At 41.8% G+C, this 21,538-nt stretch overlaps 1 protein-coding gene across 5 annotated transcripts in view; it reads left to right on the forward strand.

The window, feature by feature from the left end:
• Hers (Histone gene-specific Epigenetic Repressor in late S phase) overlaps nt 1-21,538 on the forward strand; it is a 54,279-nt gene that overhangs the window by 28,260 nt on the left and 4,481 nt on the right. For 3 of the 5 annotated variants that reach the window (XM_032440105.2, XM_032440104.2, XM_070206607.1), the window contains exons 5-7: nt 16,564-17,499; nt 18,313-20,900; nt 21,005-21,164. In XM_032440105.2, coding sequence (XP_032295996.1) covers nt 16,564-17,499; nt 18,313-20,900; nt 21,005-21,164 — 3,684 coding nt within the window. Of the gene's footprint in view, nt 1-7,712; nt 7,839-15,805; nt 16,276-16,563; nt 17,500-18,312; nt 20,901-21,004; nt 21,165-21,538 lie in introns of those variants that run through there. The other 2 variants (XM_070206608.1, XM_002055622.4) reach the window with 2 other exon arrangements.

The raw sequence follows: 21,538 nt of genomic DNA on the forward strand, positions 1-21,538 counted from the left end.
TGCCTTTACACTTTAATTCCTGCTTCTTATTTAGCATCTGCGCCGGGTGTTACTCGAGCCACATGGCAAACACAAACGCAAAGGCAACGGCGAACGGCAACGGTAGAGGCAGAGGCAGAGGCAAAGGGAACGAGAAGGCCTCCAATGTCAATAAGAAGCAGCAGCAGTTGTTGCCAGTCAGTCAGTCAGTCAGTCAGACCGCCCGTCCGTCCGTCCGTCCGACCGTCCGCCTGCCTGTGCACGCGCGCAGGACGTGCACACACAACCAAAAAAAAATACCCACACACGCAGTGTGAGTGAGAGAGAGAGAGATGGAGAGAGGGAGAGAGAGAGCGCATCAGCAAGGCATTCTTATGCTCATCCTCATTCTTATGTATTCATTCTTATCCTTACGACGGCAATTCCTGTCGCCATTCCCATTCGCATTCGCATTCTTCCCCTCCCTTCCCATTCTTCGTATTCTCTGTCTGTTTCTTGCACGGCGCTTATCCGTTTCAGTTGCTCTGCTTATGAATGGATTGCACTTAAGCCGGTCGCTAATATGTTTGCCAGCCGTTTTACCGTTGCTTACTACCTGCCCTCTCTCTTAACCTCTAACCGTCGCGCGCGCGCTCTCTCTCTCTCTCGCTCTCTCGCTCTCTCTATCTCATTGCCTACCCTTTGCTATTATTGCGTATGCGTAATCGAGAAGCGGCAAAAAGCTGTTGCTTTCATTTCATGAGCTATGACGCAGCCGCGTAGACTCTAGATAATCATCTTTATATTCCTGATGATAATCCTAATGCTGATCATGATGACAATGATGTTCATTATTGTTAATAATTGAGTGAAAAGGAAACAGAATGCTATTACATTCAGCGGATACCCTGTACTATGTGCTGCAGATATTTGTGAGTTTCAAGCGGGAATAGATTATAGTTTTGGCTTGAATTTCAGTTTAAATCAATGGCAGAAATTATAGTCTCACCTTCAGTTGGTGGTTTTAGCTTCAATAAATATATAAAAGTGTATTTACATCTACTTAGAGATGTGCTTTGGAAGTTGTTTGAATAATGTTTGCTGTTGCAGGGTAGCAGTTAGTCACACTTAAAAAAATTACAAAAATGATCATTTTATATTTGGTTTTTTTTTTTAAATTGGAATTTCCCAATTCTTCAAATTGCCCAATCAAGATTTTCTAAAGATCGAAGAAAGAAGATTTTATGCCCACAAATTGAAGAGTGAAAATATTGTTAGACCACACAAGCCCAACTAATTGGTATATTAGCTACAGGGTATTGAGCAGTCGCTTACACCCGATCGCTGCGTTCTTACTTGATTTGGTTCATCAGCTAGTTGGCAGGCTTAAGAACGTTTGGAAATTAAGGGTTGTCCCGTTCGTCGCTGCTCAGTTATTCATATTGCCGTATTCGAATGGCACTCATACACTCACAGCTGTCAGCTGGTCTTTAGGGTTAAGTTTGAGCTTCTTTTTGCTTGTATTTTGTTGTTTTTGGTAAGACATTTGAAACTCGTTTCTCGCTCACATCATTTGCGACGTAGTTTAAAAATGTCCTTGAACGGCAGTTTATTGTTGTTGCTAGTCGCTGTCTCCTGGCACAGCCCCTAGGCTGATTTTATTATTATTAAGTTTGTTTCTTTGCTATGGGAACTGCCTGAAAATTTGCATTTTAAGCGCAGCAAACGCAACTAGCCGATCAACTCGGTGGAGCCCGTTGATATATCTACTCGAAGTTGACTCGAAATCGACTCGACTCGACTCGACTCGCACTGACTCGCATCGACTCATAAATAAACATGCAGCCATGCCATTCAGATCCGACTTCGACATATCTGTGGCAATACTGGAAATGCAATTAAACCGTTTTTTTTTTCTCTCTCGCTCCATCGTTGTTTTTTTCTTCTTTTTGTGTGCTGCGCAATTGCACGGCAATGTCAGAGCTGCAAGTTGAAGCCCCACTTCAACTAGACCCACACCCCACACCTCACAACTCACACCTCCCCAGTTGCCTACCAACAGCCCGGCAAAATCGTTAACTCTATATAGGGGCATGCAGGCATATATTTAGATGTTATCGGGAGTCGTAAAAACCGTTTGGCTAACTCGCAACTTTGTGAGCATTCGCATTAAGATAAAACACCAAAGCGTTACCAAGTATTTAAAATATTCTATTCTATTTACTAGTTTGTAGAAATACAAAGCATTTTTCAATATAGCTGAGTTTATTTCTTTAATGAATATATTGTTCTTTTACGAATATTGAAGCATTATGTTAAGAGTCTATGTAGAAATATGTAGAGTATCTGTAGAATAGTCTAAGAGCATATGTAGAGTATACTGTAGAAATGTGCACTTTTCTGTATACATGCAGATGCTGTTCCAAGTCCACCTAGAACTCAGAAATTAAAAAGTTAAGATTTAAATGTCATAATCAATCTAATCTTAAAATACACTCAGTTTCGTCTGAGAATTTACCTGGTTTTTAATAATATTCACATTCAACCAAATCACACAAGTTAAGCGATTCAAATATGAAAACATTGGAGTATTTAATTAAATATTCAATTGTCATTCATATTTGATTCAGAAATCATTAACTTCCTCTGAGCTGTTACATACCTCATTGTGAATTTTGCTCTCACTAAGACCATTGAACTATTATGAATAATTTTACGAGATTATCACACTCAATGCTGATATACGCATAGTTTGTTAATTGTGAATGATATTCATATTCATTCATTCATATTGAGGGTCTCATATGCCTGCAAGCTTTTTAATTTTTATATCGAATAGTTTAATTCATTGAGGCGCATAAGTCAGAATGAATCTGTGAAATTCATTCGCATCGTACCTAATTTTATGACTGAATCATCCTTACTATAATTCAAGTCATTTTGAGCACCCATAAATATTTTCAGTACACCCACTTGATCTAACATACATTTTAGTTTTAAGTTGTTTCGTCTTCGCATTATCAAACCCACGCGTATTTTTCTTACTCCCAGTTCCTTAGCCTCGCCTTCTGCATTTCTCTCTTTCTTCGTGTCTTTCTCTTTGACTGATTACAAATTTTCCACTGTGGAATGCAAATCAACTCTCGCAGCTCTCGGCTCGGCGTTGAGCATTTTGTTAGCGCCTTCGTCTTCGACTCCGCCCACGTCTCACGCCCCCTCAAGCCAACTATCGCCACCGGGCAGACACATTTATTGCTGTTGCTGTTGTTGCTGTTGTTTCTGGTGTGTGACCTTCGCATAGCAGCGCGTCGCCACCAGCTTCGCTTATTATGAGCATTACACCGAGCGAAAATCTATAGTAGCTAGCAATAAATACGAGCTTTAAATATAAATATATAGATTTTACAGTTCCAAAATATTCGCATATTTTGTTTAATTAAAAGTTAACTACTTAAAATTAACATTTATTTGTACAATATACAGTAAACAGACTGAAGTCTTCTGTTAGGAAAACATTCAAAAGGACTGCAATTGTCGTGCAGAGGTTGTTGCCAGTTAACAGCTGTTACATAACATGCAAGTGCACTGTACACTATTGTTTGCAGAATACATAGAAATGTTAAGCTAAACAGCCTAGAGCTATTATTGTTTTTTTTTTCATCATTTGTATTTTATTTTTTTGAAGTGTACCGCAGCATTTGCGGCTGCTATCGAAGCAAGTCCACGCTTTATCGCATAGTTTTGTATGTTAATTCGCTTACAGTCGGCGGCATCGCATTCGTCAAATGCTACTTTACGCTATGAGCCACAATAATGAACCACTCGCCGCCGCCGCCGACAACAACAGCAGCAGAAACCGGAAGCCAGCGCAAAAAGCGTCGAACGGCGACCCAAACATGTTTTCCGTCAGCCGGCACACACATTCCCCGCACACCCCCTCTGCCCCACCCCAGGCATTGCCATAGAAAGTAACTCGCTTTAAGTGAGTGGCCGGTCAGCCAGCACAAAGCTGTGTACGTGTGTGAGAGAGTGTATCTTCAAAATATGAAGTGCTATTAAGAAATATAATTTTAAATTTCGCTCCGCTAAAATGCTATGTACAAGTCGATAAATATGTGTAAATACATACATGTGTGTGTGTGTGGATGTTATACAGAATTCTTGTGCACATCAGACAATTCAGCCCAAATGCCAAATACAATGAAGTTACTTCAAGATACACTGCTGTAGGTACAGATACAGATACAGATACAGATACAGATACAGATACAGATACAGATACAGATACAGATACAGATACAGATACAGATACAGATACAGATACAGATACAGATACAGATACAGATACAGATACAGATACAGATACAGATACAGATACAGATACAGATACAGATACAGATACAGATACAGATACAGATACAGATACAGATACAGATACAGATACAGATACAGATACAGATACAGATACAGATACAGATACAGATACAGATACAGATACAGATACAGATACAGATACAGATACAGATACAGATACAGATACAGATACAGATACAGATACAGATACAGATACAGATACAGATACATATACATATACATATACAGATACAGATACAGATACAGATACAGATACAGATACAGATACAGATACAGATACAGATACAGATTCGCAAAATATTGCTTAGTGTTCCTTTTACGCCTGGCTTGAGGTTAGGTTTGTGAATCTGATTCTTCTTGAAATATGAAAACGATTTTGAAATAATTTTGATTTGGTTTGGGTTTTGATTAGGCTGTTTTTAGGAAACTTCTTTGGATAGGGTTGTGTTTATGGCAAAACATCAATTACAGCTTCGGGCCTCAAACAGTTCGTTTTAAAGCTGGTGTGCAGCCTTGACAGCAAACTTTATCTACAATGTAAACAGAGTATTGCGCAGATGTCAAATGCCAAACGCGACTTTTCGAATTGTTGTTGCGAGCTGTAAAAGTATCTTAAAGATTGCTGTGTGTTTATTGTTTAAATGTTTTGTATAGACAGCTATTTTGGGGGGTGTCCAATAGTTGAGTGAGCGCTCCAGTGACAACAGCAACAATAACAACAACAATAACAACAACAATAACAACAACAGCAACAACAACACCAGCAAAAGCAAATACAACATGTGATAACAATAACAAATCAAAACAAAAGCAAACAAAACAAAACAATGTAATGCAACAAGCTCCAAGAAAATCAAAAGAGAAACTTGAAAACTTCAATCAACAAACAGCAAGAACAACAAACAGCAACAACAACAACAACAAGAAACAGAAGCAACTACAACGAACACAAATCAAATTTTTGCCACGCCCAACAATGCACGAACATTTTACCATGTGGATTAACTTTGGATTGCCCTTTTTTAAATGTTTGTACACTTATTATTATTACTATAATTTTTTTTTACCTTAATTTTTCCGCCATTTTCCTGTCTTATTTTGTTTTTAAGTTTTCTTGGGATTTTTCTTGTCTAGTCGATGCGCTGCTTCTTGTTGTTGTTGCTGTTTTGCTAGGCCATAAAACACCTAAACAAATATTAACTCTGCACCAGGCTGTCGTTAAAAAATTGCGTGTGCTTCGGTTTTTGGGTTTTTGTTTTGTTTTTTTTTTTCTCAAAACAACCTTGCATATTTTTATGTGTTTTGCTCTTTCTTTTTAAATAAAAACTAAGATAATAAATACAACTAAAAAACGAAAAAAATAAAATAAGTGTCAAATTTTATGTTCACATGCGCATAAATAGTTAGTTGCTGTCGTCATTTGGACTTGTTGTCTTAACTATTCATAAGCTGATGCAAGTTTAAGCTTGCAGACAGCCTTGTTCGATAAACAGTTTGGAGTTATACAGACCAGAGTATGGACAATTGCTGCGGAGACAAAGACAAATAAAAGCCATAGATTATAATATATAACAGTCATTTGTTCGGTGAAGGATCGGTTTCTTCTCTAATCAAGCATCTAAGCCTCCAAGTCAGCTGCCTTAGCAAATCCTCTCCTATAAATTGCACCAAACAATTTTTCTATGTTGCTTGTTCTTTGCAGACTTTCTTTGCACTCATGAAGTTAGCATTTGGCAATTCCGTGAAATATCATGCCAAGTTGACGGAACATCAGCAAATAGGCTAATTTATTATTCATATTATGTCCAAAAAAAAAAGATATAAAATATATAAGCCAACTGTTAGTTAGCTCTGGGCTTAAGTGCGCAAAACTTGCATTTATAAAGTTCTCATTTCGCACATCCTTATTTAACGAAACTGAGAAAAGATTTAGTTTTCAATAATTTAAATATGAAGTTCTTATAAGAATGACAAAATAGATAGATAGCTCATATTCAATTTCGTTTAACTATTTTTGTTAGTTGTGTTAAGTTGGCTGCGCTTCAGAATCTGTTAATGAACATTGATAACATATGTTAAATACATTATGTTACTTTTTGTAAATTAGATATGATTAAATTTGAGATATATAGATTTATCGATTAGATATAATAAAGAAAGAAAATTTACTGAAAGAGGCAAGTTTTGAAACACAATTCTGTTCATTTTTTGTTTATTTGACTGTTAAACAAACTGTTTGTTTTTTATTTGTTAGATAAGCGCTAGAACTAATTTGCGTTGGGGCGTTGCACTCTCAACTGTCACGTTAACTTCGTGCAGTTGATCGATAAAATTAATCGCTATCGACACTTGAGAGTTTTACCGTTCTAATTTGCGTTTGGCGTTAACTTTTAAGGTTTCTGTCGAAAAATTGTTGTCAAGCCAAATTTTGCGGTTAACTTGGCCTAAAGTTTGCATCAATTCAATTAGGTATGTGTGTGTGTGTGTGTGTGTGTGTGTTTGTCTGTGTTAACTTGTGTGCGCGCAAAATGCTAATTGGAATGTGTTAATTTGATTGGCAGACAGTTGATTTCTGAGCGGAGTTGACTTTTTAGACCATTTTAAAGCAACGACACCTTGTATTTCATTTTATCCATGTTTTTGCTTCTTTCTGTAGTATACATTTATTTGTTTTTTTTTTTTTTTTTTTTTTTGGGCATAGTTCAAAGCACATGAAATAACTTGAAGCGACGACAAAGCTAATGAATAAATATGAGCCATAAACGGACAGCAATAACAAATACAGCAACAACAAATAGCAGCAACAATAATAAAAACTAAGGGCAATAAAAGCGCGCGCATCGAAATGGGCAAAATTTAGATACCCTGTAGCTAGTCAATCGAGGCATGTGCGACTGTGTACAAAGCATATTTTCAAACTTAGCTTGAGAGACACTCAATGTCGCTTTATTTGGCTTTTGGCTTTTGTAAAATGTTTTAATTACATTTTTTTGTGTTTATTTCTGGTGTTCATATTCTGTATAAATAGTTGCAGGGTATCTCTAGTCGCGCAAGCGCTGTCAAAACCTTTTTTTTGCGTTTTATTTGCTTTTGTTTTTTGCGTGTGGTTTTTACCTAGCTTACAAGTCGCACTCACACACACACACACACACACACACACACACACACAAATCATGCAATCTATTTTACTACTTTTGCAGCTTAAAAACTTAAATAAATAAAATTAAAAATTCCAAAAGAAACCAAAAAATAAGAAGAAAAAAAGAAAAAAACAACCTAAAAGTAAAAAATCGCGTGTGTGAACAAAAAAAAAAAAACCCCAAAGAGAGCTTTGTAGAGTGGGCTTAAAACGAAGACATCAAAAAAAAAAAATTATAATAAAAAAGAGAGAGTAGGACACCAAGAAGAAAAAAAAAACGCGAGAGAATGGGCGCGGGCGTGTGAGAAGAGGGTCGAGAGAGGGAGAAAGGGAGAAAGAGAGAGAGAGAGAGACGATCTGCTGCTGTGTGAGTATTTTGGTCAACGTAACAACGTTTCTTCGTCTTCTGTCTCTCAGTGTTATTGTTGTTGTTGTACCTATTCTTGATGTACCTTGCTTTCTTGTTTCTACAGACTTGTATATGCATAGATTCATACATACACACATACATACATACATGCATACATACATACATCCATACATAAATGTTGTCTTATCTGTGCACATTTCTCTCAACTGTTAATGCATCTATTCTATTGCGTTCATTTATCTCCCTTCACCTCTAACTGGCTTACATCCTGTATTCAGCCACGCCCCTCTCACGCCCACACGTCCTCACGCAACTGTTGTATTACTTCGACATTCATTTTTTTCCAATGCCCTCCACTCATTTGGCAAATTGTTTCTGTTTTGGCCAAGCAATTTTGCACCTGTCTGCGTTAAAGCGGCGCGCAATCATTTAATTTCGTTAGGCCAAAGCGGGGAGCAGCAGCGGGATGCGGCAGGAACTCTGGCAAAAAGGAAAACAGATTATCATGATTGCGATTACATTGATTCGATTGCAAAGTGCGCAACGAATGAAGTTGTTGGAGGAAAGATGTGTTTTTCGTTTGTTTCGATTTTTATGTACACAACAAATATATTTGAGTACGTTTCAACAAAATGGCTATTCAGGCCATTTCTAGTATTTATGTGCACCTTTTTCCAATTATTTTAGAACCTTATTGGTCCAACTTTCATCTATATGTCTTATATGTTTCATATGAAACCTATCGATAAATCGATATAGTCATTAATCGATACTTGTTTTAATCTGTCAATTCTTTTGAACGTACATTTTTCAATATTAAATGTCTGTCCACTCAGAAATCGACTTTATTCAAATATCGATGCATCGATATCGTCGTTAATCAATAACCTGTCAATTCCTTGACACATACAAACCATCATTTTTATTAGCTAATTTCCATTCATTCATCAATTCATTTTATGTAAATATCTATAAAACGATATAGTCATTAAACGATACTTGTTTTAATCTTTCAATTCTTTTAAATCTACTTTACATAAATGTTTTGTGTGTTCGAGCAGATTAAGCATATGAATACTTTCGTAATTAACAAACAAGTCTTTACTAAATAATATAGTAAATATTCTGTGTGTCGTATGTTATATGCAAATATTCTTATCGTTTCGATACTACACCTCTTAGTCATATTTTGGAATTGAATTTTTATACAACCCTTAACACGCTTATATGATAACTAAGATATATATATATTTAAGAGTTTAAGATTATTATTGGAAGAACCTTTTTTTTAATTCTTGCATTGGACAGACTAATTAATTGATTGATTAAGTCAATCTAAAAGTGAGACCTTGCTTTCTGCTAATGGATGCCTTATATATTATCTACGATTTTTGGTATATGTGAGTAGTAGGACAAATATTGATATAAATGCGAATACAATTTGTTTGTCCCAACTGTGGCTTTTAGCTAAACTCAAACTTCTTATTGGGTTTCAGTAGGAATTTAATTAATATATAAAATAAAATCAAATAAAATTCAAAGATTGTGAATGTCTTATATAGTATACTATATAATATAAAGGTCAGGGCTACTAGAGCCTATTTTGGCTTGTAACAGTAACAGGTTATTTGGTAGAACATATCGACTCAGATTTAATGGTCTTTTAACGGCTTGTCTTGGTGGACAAAGGCCACTAATAACTAACTAATAACCACCTTAACCTCCCTCTACTACTTAAGAGGGAGACGGGCCTGTAGGCTTTGCGCCTACAATAATGTCACTGAACTGAAAGGGGTGTCAAGGTGGGCATTCGAACCCTTTTTAGATGAACCATTTCTGAGCTTGCTCGACGAGCAAAACCCAATAGCTGCTTGCCACAGAAACTACTCTCTAGAAATAAACAGCAGAAATCTTTAGGAAGCAAACGTTCTCCGTCTGGAGAGGAGATGTGCTTCATATGCCTACTATTTTACAGGTCTGTTATAAACACGAATCCCGTTGAAAATGCAGATACGGGGGCTGGTAAATTGGATCTAGATTCAAAAATACAATAGCGATAGTTTAATCTCCTGATATTTTTGGTAAAATTGGGCAAAGGCAAAGTTTCTTAAACCCGACAACAGTTGTCTTAAGCGGCTTATTAATCCCTATAATAATTACATACGTATCTTAAGAGGCTGTTTCATCAGACTTTATAAACGGAGAGATCACCTGACAAAAGTTAAATTTATCAGTTATCGATAAATGCTGATTCCCTGAAGGGGATCTGGCGATATCGGAATATGTTAACTTTACAGTTGTAGATCTCAAATTCATAAACACAAAATATCAAATAATAGATAATAACAAAACTTGGTTAAAACATCAAGAATCGCAGTTGTCTGAGAACTCACAATCAACTCATGAAAAATTGCAGATTAACTGAAAAATCGATTATGTTCGATTGATCGATAGATTACTAGAAAGTATCGCAGCAATTCTCTGATCTGTTGCAGACGATTTATTCGCATTTGCTAATCGAGTGAATAATGAGTTTGGATACGCCCACTTCTTTGTATTATGTTCACCCTACTCGTTTTTTTTCGTTTTATTTTTTTTGGTGCCACAATCGCAGCTGTCTGATGATGATGAAGCTGCTCCCGCTGCCGCTGCCGCTGTTGTTATATTTGGCTCTGGGCTATGCCCGCCCGATCCTCGCACATGTTTCAGCCGGCACAGCTGACAATGTTGGCTTGTGGCAGGTGCCATAATACACACACACACACACACAGAGCACACGGAAAGAGAAGAAAACCGCAAGTGAGGCAGACGGATGGCACTCACCTTTTTTTTTTTTTTATTTTGTATTTCTGTTACCTGTTAGCAGTTTACCTGTTGACCGGCGAAGCGTTGCGGCCGGCCCGCTTGCAATTTAATTGAATTTTATTTCAGTTTCTCGAGCGGCATTTGGGCAACGCCTCAGTTGCTTGCGGCACAACCCCCCTTCCCATCACCATGCCCCGGCCCCAGCACCGAACTCTGCTGCTTATCTCTTGCTCGATTTCAATATCATTTTAGGCCGCAGCTCCTTCGGACGCTTCGTTCTGTTTTTCATTTCTTATATTTTTTTTTTCTTGCGCTTCCTTCGTTTTCAGCTGTTAATTCAAAGTAAATTATGTATTTTGCATAATTACAATATTTGACTTTTACTGTTGACTGCACGCCAACGTCTGCAGCAAGTTTCCCGGTGGTAGGGGGGCAGCGGTGTGCGGTGTGCGGTGTGCGGTGTGGGCTACCGCCTGCTGTTGCCGCTGCTTACTTATAACCAAGTTTAGTCCGCTTTTTCTTTTGTTTTGAAGCCCTGCACTCATTGAATAGGGCATAATGGAAGTATTTTACATTTGAAGTATTTTTAATCGTATCTCATACGCACCATAAGCTGATCGTTTTTCGATAGTCCATTACGTGCTTTATATATCGATATATATATCGATTTATTTAAATGTGGTTAGATAATTGCCGATTAGTACACACAGATTTAGAATATTTTACCATTTGCGGCCATTTCCATCTTTTTATCAGGAACTATAAGACCTAGTCTCAGGGAATTTTAAATATTTATAATAGTTAACCGTTTTTCGATGACTCATAACACTTCGCTTAAATCGATAAATATCGATTTTAAGTACATTTGTATTTAGGGTTCTCGTCTACAGACAAAGAATATTTTCCAGGTTAGGTCCGTTATCCCACTCTTGAAAAATTAAAACAAAATTGATTTGCTTTATGCTGGGCTTAAAAAGGAAGATCGAATCGTTTATAAGGCAGTCCAGAGCTGGTTACAGGGTATATCTTCGTCGAGCCTTGTGCACTGAGCATGCTTATTGTATTTTTTGTGTGTGGACTATGCGAGGCCTCCTTTGACTGCGGCTTCCGTTCATTTATCTTCTTTATGAATTGCTGATGTTCTTGTTCTTGTTATTGTTGTTCCTGTTGTTGTTGTTGCTGCTGCTGTTTTTGTTGTTGTTGCGTTCTCTTATTGTGCGCTGCCTAATTTGCTTAAGAAATTCGCAATGCCAACTGTTGTGTAAAAACGTTCTCATGGCAAACCGGCGGGGAAAAATTCAAATATTTCTTAATCCTAAGTTAATTAAATTTACTTTAATTATGTCTTGAATGTCATTTAGTGTCAAAATGTAGATACAGGGTGTCTGCACCTCGGACACTTGATTGTATTATATGTCTGAAAAATACTAGAAAAAATGATGACAGGTCCTTCGATGGCACGGGCCGAATCAGGTTTGTTTCAAATCTTCGATAGCTTCGCTTTTTTAGGGTATCTGCTAGTCGGACACTCCCAACTTGAGCACTCCCAATTGTTTGTTTCTATTGTTTCGCATAAGTAATCTATTTTAAAACGAGTATTTCCGTTTTAAAAGAATTTAAAGAGTTTTCTTAGAGTATTTTATTTATGAAATTGTTCATTCATAAATGGAAACATTTCTTCCACAACTACTTTTAAGTTTCTGCTGCACTTGAGCTTAAAATGTTGCCCAACATGATGCAGATGATAATTTGGCGCTGTTTCAATCTTAAGAGGGGCACTCATAACCGATGAGTATCCAATCAGCGCGACGGGATTCGGTTGAGCGGGTGCAGCGGGTGCAGTCGATGGAGCCCCTTTTACCTTTCACCCAACAGTGATCGGATCGATGCATGCTATAAATCCCAATGCTTGTCGTTCGATTGCTGTGAAAGGAGAAAGTTGCTGTGCAACAGTGCCACAAGAGGCAGGAACGCAGCGTGGATGCAACAAAAGGCGGTGGCTTTCACACGCCGCCGCCGCCGCCGCCGCCGCCGCCGCCGCCGCCGCCACCGCTGCCGTTGCCTATTGATGCAACAGGTGCAACAGCAGCAGCAGCAGCAGCTGTGCAGATTGCACTGGCTCGTTGGCCAAGTGGGCGGTTGCGCCCACTGAATGTGGGCAATGGACCGAGTGGCGCAAAGGGGACGAGCGGCGTCACGATTTTGTGTGCATTTAATTGTGCGTAATTATTCACTTTGGTTGTTATGCCAACAACTGTGGCCCTTGCGCACCATCCACGGCTCTTAATTGGCTAAGCCGTCGCCTGCTAATTGCCCAACGGTCAGACCGTCCCGTCCCGTTCCGATCCCCTCCGCCCCGTCCCTAACTCTTGTGTACCATTCGTACCGTTCCGTCGCGTTCAACTTTTCCATGTAATAGGTGTCTTACATGTGTTGCCGCCTAAAGTGTTTGCTTACATTACGTTTTCATTATGTAGTTCTCACGTGATTCATAATCGGGCTATTAGCGATAACTAACTAGCGAAGAGAAACAAATTACAGACAGACTCCAAGGGTTAAGTCTTTGCTGGAGCCTGCTAATTGAAAAGGCTGTCTGTATAGTTTTTCTTTAATTAATGCGAAAAGATTACTTTGATTGCGTTTGTTAAGGAAAAAAACAGGAACTTCAAATGGGAATTCATTTTATTACAAATAAAGCAAAAGCCGCATTAGCTCGCATAAGTCTGTCTCAAGGTTTCAAGTACGCATCTTAAGCAATTCACAAATTCTCGCTTAAAATTCAAATCGATCCCAGGACATCTTAATATTACATTAGAGGTGTTACCAATGTACAATGCATTAGATGTATTCCCTCAGCGCGTTTACTTTTCCATATTGTCGCTTTTCCTGATGGTGATAATCGCAATCTTAAACTTAGTCGATAGAATTTAACAGAATCCGTGCATTGTAAAATCATAATATTGTTCTGAGTAAAGGAAAGTGAAAAGGTGAAAGAGTTAACTTGCGCAACGTGCTTGCTGTTTACAGCCGTATTATTATTATTTTTACTTGACAGTTATCACTCTTCACATTCTCTGGCTCTCTCTTTAACACACACACTCTCGGGCTGTCTTGTAGGTCAAGTGCAAGCTTTGACAAATTGTTTATACGCGTCTTATACAATTTAGTTGCATTTGAAAGGCGCTGACATTAAATAATAATAACACCTGACTGAAGCACTCAAATGTCACGCCCCACCCCCACCCCACCCACACACCCTATCAGCTAGCTTTGTAACTCCCCACACAAGTGTCACCATAAACGATTGCTCAATGACGCCAGAGCTTTCGTTTGGCTGCTTTCTTTCTCTATTTCCCTCTCCCTCTATTTTGTACGGTCTGCATGAGTGTCCACGCAGCACTTACATTTATTCTCAGGCTCTTTCTCTCTCTCTCTCTCTCTCTCTCAGTGGCTTAGCACTTTCTTGCTTCGGTACCCTTTGGAACTTTCCAGTTGAGTAAATGTGTCTCGGAGTGTCAAAAGCTATATTTATATATATACAGACTTAAATATGTACATATACATACATATCTCCATAAGCCGGCAGCTGTTGGCGTTGACAGAACATCATCATCAGCATTGCCGGCAGCGCATCATTGTAATTTGGAATGCCATCGCTGCCGTGACGTCACAGCGCAGACAGCGGCGGCGTGGGAGAAGTACAAAGCGAAAAGCACTGAGAACCGAAAACTGAGCGTACACTTTACGTTGATAGGTTGTTGTTATATTATTATTTTATCTATTATTTCTTGTTTCTGCCGGTTGTCTACGTGCTTTTAAACATGCCGCTGCTATTGCACACTGGACAAAATTCCAATAAAATGCAAGCGCTCAACAGAATAAAGCTAAGGATTTACAAAATCGGCTGTGCAATAAAATTACAAGATACATATATATATATACTTATACATTTAAATATATATATATATATATTTTAATTTTATGTTGATATTATTACTCACCAGCTCGTCGTTTGAATTGAACTTTAAGTGAACTCTGAACTTTGTTGCGTTTACCACTGTGCGATGCTCGCTTGGCGTCGTCAATGTTTACACTTTGCAGCTCGGGCAGTTTGTTGTTGTGAAGTTCTGTTTGTGCTATATGCGTGTGTATGTGTGTGTGTGTGTGTGCATGTGTGCGTACGTGCGTGCGTATTTGTGTTATTGGCTTCTCGATTTTTCTGTGCAGAGAGAGAGCAAGCAACACAATGAAGCGACGAGAGCTGAAAAGTCGACAGCTGTTTGTTGTTGTTGTTGTTGTTGTTGTCGGCAAAGAAGCCTTGGCTGCCTGTGCGAGTCAATGGCACAAATACATATACACAAGCGCACACACACGTACACGTGTATGCATAGGACTGCAGTCAAGCTTGTGTTAGCGCCACCTGTCGGTGGTTTGATGATATCCTCCAATGTATTTACGAACCCTTGACCGACCGACCGAACACTCTTCTTAACCCCCCCTGCAATCTAATCAACTATGTATTTAACAAGTGGGTGACTTTTGCACCTTTTCCCAGGGGGTGGGCAGGCAGGTATGGAGCAGCAGTCCGTAGAGGCATGGTTGAACGCCTGGGGTAAAACACACAACACTTTATTAAAGTCAAAAAAAAAAAAAAAAAAAATGTTCGTTTAAAATTGGAAATGCGCTTTAAAAACCCGAAACAAGCAAAATAATATAATAAATCGATAATAATCGCAAACAAAATTTAAAACCAAGGAAAAAATACGCGCGCGAAAAACGCGTCATTAGTAAAAACGCGAAACACCAAAAAAAATATTTTACCTTGTTGCAAGTTTTACGAGCCGCTCGCCTTGTGACCTCTGCTTAACGAATAAAATTGTGTTTTTCTCGTTGTGTTTTTTATATAGCAAAGGAAAATGGAAAATAATTAAAAAAAAAAAAAAAAAACAAAATCAAAAAAAAACGCAAACATTATCGAAATAAATAGTTGCCTTAACAATGAAACTTCCTTGTTGACATTATAAACATATAATATATACAAAAGTAAATAACATATATACACCACAAATATTATACATATATACAAGATTATATAAATCTATATACAAGCTATATTTTTAATACAAAAATTAATAAAAAATATTAACAAAAAAAAAAAAAACAAACGCAATGCGCCTAAAAGAGACCACAAAAAAATCAGCAACTCTGCTGCCGCTTTCAGGCGAGCTGTTCAAAACGCTGCGCATATCGCCGCCAACCGTTGCGCAACAGCAGCAGCAGCAGCAGCAGCTACAGCAGCTACAGCAGCAACAGATACAGCAGCAATATCTACAACAGCAGCAGCAACAACAATTGCAGCAACGTTGCAGCAGCGTGGGCAGCACCAGCAGCAGCGGCACCTGCGAAACGGAACGCTCCACGCAATCAGCATCGGCGTCGACGTCTGCTCTGTCGCCGTTGGCCGCGATGGCAGCGATGCCCACAATGCCAACGCTGCCCGCCGGCGTTGATGAGGCGGCTGCCGCGGCAGCGCTGGCGGCCAACATAGCCGAGTCGTTTACGTTTTTGCAACAGCATGCGGCGCATCATTTTCGCGACATTTTGTATGCGGCCCACATGCTGGGAAGAGGTAAAAACCACAGCGGTGCGGGTTGGGTGGTGCGCGGGGTGCTTGCCGGGATATTATACTAGGCTAAGATTGTTGCACGACCAGCTGTATGGCTTGCTTAACTAGTTTTTTTTTTTTTCAACTGTTTCTTCTTTTGTTAAGTTTTTTTTTTTTTTGGCTAACCAACCGACCAACTTTCACTTTATGCTTGGTTGCCGCATTTCACTTGGCTCAGGCGGCAGCCTAATAAAAATTCAAGCATTTACTGATTGCTGCTTCTTCCTTTTGCTTCTTCAAATCTTCTTGCAGGCTACTATCAGCCGGCGGGTCCGCTGATCTCGCCGCATGTCATTGCGCCACCGCCACCGCCAGCAACAACAGCAGCAGCCGCCCAGGCAGCAGCAGCAGCAGCGGCGGCAGCAGCCGCAGCAGCAGCAGCAGCTGCGTCCACGCCACAGCCAGTTAAGAAGCTACCCGAGGACGAATCCCCGACCCATCCATCAAACAACGCCGCACAGCAGTCCCAACAGCAGCAGCAGCAAGTTGCTGGTAACGCTGAGGTTGAGCCGCCAGCGTCCGCCCAGCAGCAACAGCAGCAACAGCAGCCGCAGCAGCCGCAGCCGCAGCAACCGCATCCATATCCCGGGGCAAGCGCTGTGGCGGCTGCTGCAGCGGCCGCTGCTGGTCATCCGGGTGTGCCGTATCCGCGCTCCATGCATGCGGCCCAGATGCACTATTCGACGGCATATCCGCCCAACTATTATTCACCGTATCCGGGCGAGGTCATGTGCTACTCGCCACCTGCGTATCAGCCCTATTTCTCGAGCAAGGTATATCAGAGCGGACCGCCGCCACCGCCAGCACATCCGGCTGCACATCCACCGCCGCCGCCACCGCCGGGCGCCTATCGACGCTATCCGTATTATCAGCACGCTGGGCCGCCGCATCCACCGCCGCCCGAGCTTTACGAACAGCAACCGCCGCCGCCGCCACCGCAAGGGGTGCCGCCCCAACAGCAGCCGGCCTCGATTGCAGCAGCCGCCGCTGCCGCAGCCGCAGCAGCAGCTGCAGCCGCAGCAGCTGGTGCAACGCCCGCACCAGCCGGCACACAGCTGGTTCCCGCACACCAGCAACAGCATCTGGAACATTATCCGGGACCGCCCAGCTACTACGCCGGCTATAGTCCAGGAGGCGGCAGCGCCGCCGGCCAGTGCTACACACGCGGCCTGCAGGGTCCGTATATGGGTAAGGAAAAGTATGGTTCTTATACGGATGCACAGATCCTTAGGGATAACAAGCACTCCACAGCAGCAGATTCCTTAGTTGTAGATCCCGCCGGAAATCCTAGAGTTCAACCAATAGACATTTTTAGTTTTGCGACAAGCGCAATAACTTTTTATCTAGACAATTGACGACATTTTTATTATGACACATTCATGGACATTTCTTAAAATGATTCTGTACGATTCTTCTTCATTGTATATAATTATTGAGAAGAAGTTCGATTGAAGGACTATCAAAAACGCGCACGGATATTTTTTCCTTAATTTCCATTAACAAATCTTACAAGTCCCGCTTCTAAAAGTGTAGCCTTATATGGTGGGACCTATATTAATATTAGCAAGTAAATAAATAAATCTTGAGCTTAAAGTTTTTGAGATCCTTGCAGGTGTATGTAGAAATCAAGTCCAAAGTCTCAGAAATACCAAATATCACATAGGAGCACTTCCCAATTCCGTTCGAAGAGGTGGATGCCAAGTCACAGGCTAATCTTATCGTACTCTCTTGTGTTTTCGGTAGATCTCTGTTAATTTCCAATTGTCAGCAAAAGGAGTTTTATGAATGCGGAGTCTTATGAATTTATGAGAAAGGTTTTTATTTGTTCAATTACAGTTTTGAATCTAGAAGTCATTTGCAGTAAACAAAAAAAGTGTATAGGATCTTACTATGAGTCCTTTAGTCATCATGTATATACATATATATATATAATATGCATAAGAGTAAATCCCCTTCATAACTAACATATTTGTATTATATTTTCATTTTGTGCCGCCACAGAGTATCCGCCGCAGTGTCCGTGTCCAATGCAACAATCGTGTCCAAAAAACGTCCATACTGGGCCTCATATTGGTAGCAACAGCAACAGCAGCAGCAGCAGCAACAACAGCAGCAGCAGCAGCAGCAACAACAGTTCCACGAGCAGCCATAGCCAGAGTTTGCTGCTGAGTGCTACGAGCAACAACAGCAGCAACATGCCTGTGCATGGCAGCCAGTCGAGCATCGATGGCAGCTTGACTGCCAGCAACTGCAACAGCAGCAGCAACAGTTTAGCAGTGACAGCAACAGCAGCAGCAACAGAGACATCGTCATCAACAACAACAACGACAACGACAACAGCGCTGACTACCAGTAGAGGCCCAGTTAAAAATGGCATCAATAACAATAACAAATGCAAAGACACGACAACAATGACAGCAACAACACCAACGGCGACGGCAGCAACCAACACAACAGCAACAGTTGCATCTGTTGCCACGTCGGCAACAACAACCACCAATAACATGGGCACCCAGTGCCAAATGCTGGTCAAAACGGAGCTCAAAAGCGACGTCGAGTGCCAAGTGACCAAAATGCAATACGAGGCGCATGTAATGCCGCCGCCAACGCCGCCCGAAAGCTACTGTGCTGGCGATGATAAATTGCTGGAGGATCAGGATCAGGAGCACGAACAGGAGCAGCAACAGCAACAGTTGCAGCTGCAGCAACAGCCAAAGGACATCGAGTCCTATGATTTGACGGGCAGCACTCCACCGCCGCCAGTTGTGATGCCACGCAAGGCGCGCATTGGCAAGAGCATGGCCAGGGAAATGGTCTATGCGGCACAGCAGCAACAGCAACCGTTGCTGCAGCAACAGCTCCAACAGCACCACCAACAACAACAACAACAACAACAACAACAACAACTGCTTAGCAAGCACGCAGAAGCAGAACCACAATTGCCTTTTGTACTTAAAGCAGAAATCAAAGCAGAGACCAAAATCAAAATCGAGCACGATGAACTAGCAGCAGCAGCAGTAGCAGCTGCATCAGTTGCTTTAACGGCAGCAACATGCAACACACATATCAGCAAACTGCCGGATCTGAAGCCCACAATCAAAACAGAACCAGAGCTTGACTTGGAGAAGCCAAAGCCGCAGCAGGAGAAGGAGCAGCCGCTGCAACAGGATCAATTGCCGCCCACCAACAGCAGCAGCAGCAGCAATGTTGCCGCTGGCAGCAACAGCAACAAGCGCATCAATTTGCTTGCATCGGCAACGCAGGGCAAAAAGTCAAAGGCGCACAGCTACAAGAGTCTCATCAAGCAGGCGGAGCCAAAGAACTATCTGTGTACCGGCCGCAAATTTGTGCAGCGCTATGGTCGAACGCCGGCCAAATATGTAAAACGGCGGCAAATGTTGCTAACGCAGCAGCAGCAACGTTTGCGCGCGCAGCGACGCGAGCAACTGCATCAACGCAAACAGCAGCAGCAACAGCAGCAGCAGCAGGAACTGACGGCGACAACAGCAGCACAACCAACAGCAGCCGCAGCAGTTGCAGATGAGGCAACAACAGCAAGCGCAGCAACAACAGCAGCAGCAGCAGCAGCAGCAGCAGCCAATAACTGCTCGCCCAGCGCATCGCCAAAGCGTGCGCGTCCACGTAAACAGGCAATTGCAGCACTGCATCTGCTGGAGAGCCTGGACACGACATTGACGCGCGGCTATTTCAGCGATCCGGAGCTGAACAGCAGCAGCTGCAGCAACAGCCGCGGCACAGCAGCAGCAACAGTTGGCCTGTACGCGCCGGCAATACCATCGCCATTGCTGGCGCCGCAGCCGGCGCTGTTGAGCGAGAAGCGCTCCAAGTCGGAGACGAAAAAACCGCTGCTCGCAGCAAACTGTGCGGCGAGCGTTGCGTTGGCATCGCTGGCAACAACGTTGCCCACAAAGTCTACCTCAGCTGGCGTCGAGCCGCCGGCCAAAAAGCCGCGCAAACAGCCGCCTAAGGCCAAGGCCAGGCCGACAACGGCCAAAAGCCGAAAAGCAGCAACATCAGCAGCTGTAGCAGCTGCAGCAACTACAGCAACTGCAGCAGCAGCAGCAGCAGCAGCAGCAGCTGATGCCGAGACCAATAACAATGAGTATCAGATGGCAGATTTGCAGGCGCAAAAACTAAGTGCCACGCCCACAGTGCCAGTTGCCGATGCTGTGCAACAATTGTTGCCAGACGCAACGGTAGCCACCGTCGCGGTCGCAGCAGCAACTCATCCGCCGCAACATTCCGATGAGCAACAACACAAGTTCCTGGTGCCCCACAAGCCAATCGAGACACCTTCAACGCCCACAGCGATGGCAACAAATGCAACGCCAGCGTCCTCGGCGCGTCACGCCCCCACAACAACAAGCACAACAACAACAACGCACACAAAACGGGCGCGTTCCCGCTGCAAATTTGGCAACCGAAAGAAGCAACGCCATCGTCCCGGCGGCGTCAGCTACGAGCTGGACGAGACGCAGCCGCCGGCAACGCGGGCGAATGTGGTGCCCAAATGGAACAACGGTTGGATGTGGGCGGGCAAGCCGTTCCAGGGTCCAGTGTTTCTCAATGTGAGTCACGAGTCAATTTCTATGCACAAAAGTCAAATGTTAATCTCTCTCTCTCTCTCACTCTCTCTCTCTCTCGCTCGCACACACTTTCTTCGTGCCTGTAGAGCGATGATCCGTTGGTGCTGCGCACTTGCTACCCGGCCATGCGTCATGTGGAGGGGGACATCATTCGTACACGTGACTGCGTCCTGCTGAAGGCCAACGAGGACAACGAGCTGCCCTATGTGGCCAAGGTAGCGCATCTCTGGCAGAATCCTGAGGACGGTAAGCACTGCGACTGCAACTGGACAGGTTCCAAAAAAAAAAAACAAAAATAAAAATAACACAAAGTAGGGCTAGAGATTTTATTTTTATATTTGGCCTAGCTAGTATACAAGTATTTATGGATCTTTCTCGCTCATAATCTAAATCCTTATATTGAAAATCATCGAGAATCAAGGGTCGAACTGATCCTAAGGGCGAGATATTGATTCGAACGCGAGCCGAAGGGCAAAAGTTGTTGGTTTAATTAATAAGATACATTTTTCGAAAACTGAACTAGTTCTTTGACATATTGTGAACTCGTTCTTTAGCATATTGTGCACTAGCTCTTGAGCAAAAGGTGTTGAAATAGAAAAGTCTTGTGTCCAGTTCATTAA

Source organism: Drosophila virilis, chromosome X, assembly GCF_030788295.1.
Source record: "Drosophila virilis strain 15010-1051.87 chromosome X, Dvir_AGI_RSII-ME, whole genome shotgun sequence".
Classification (NCBI taxonomy): Eukaryota; Metazoa; Arthropoda; class Insecta; order Diptera; family Drosophilidae; genus Drosophila; species Drosophila virilis.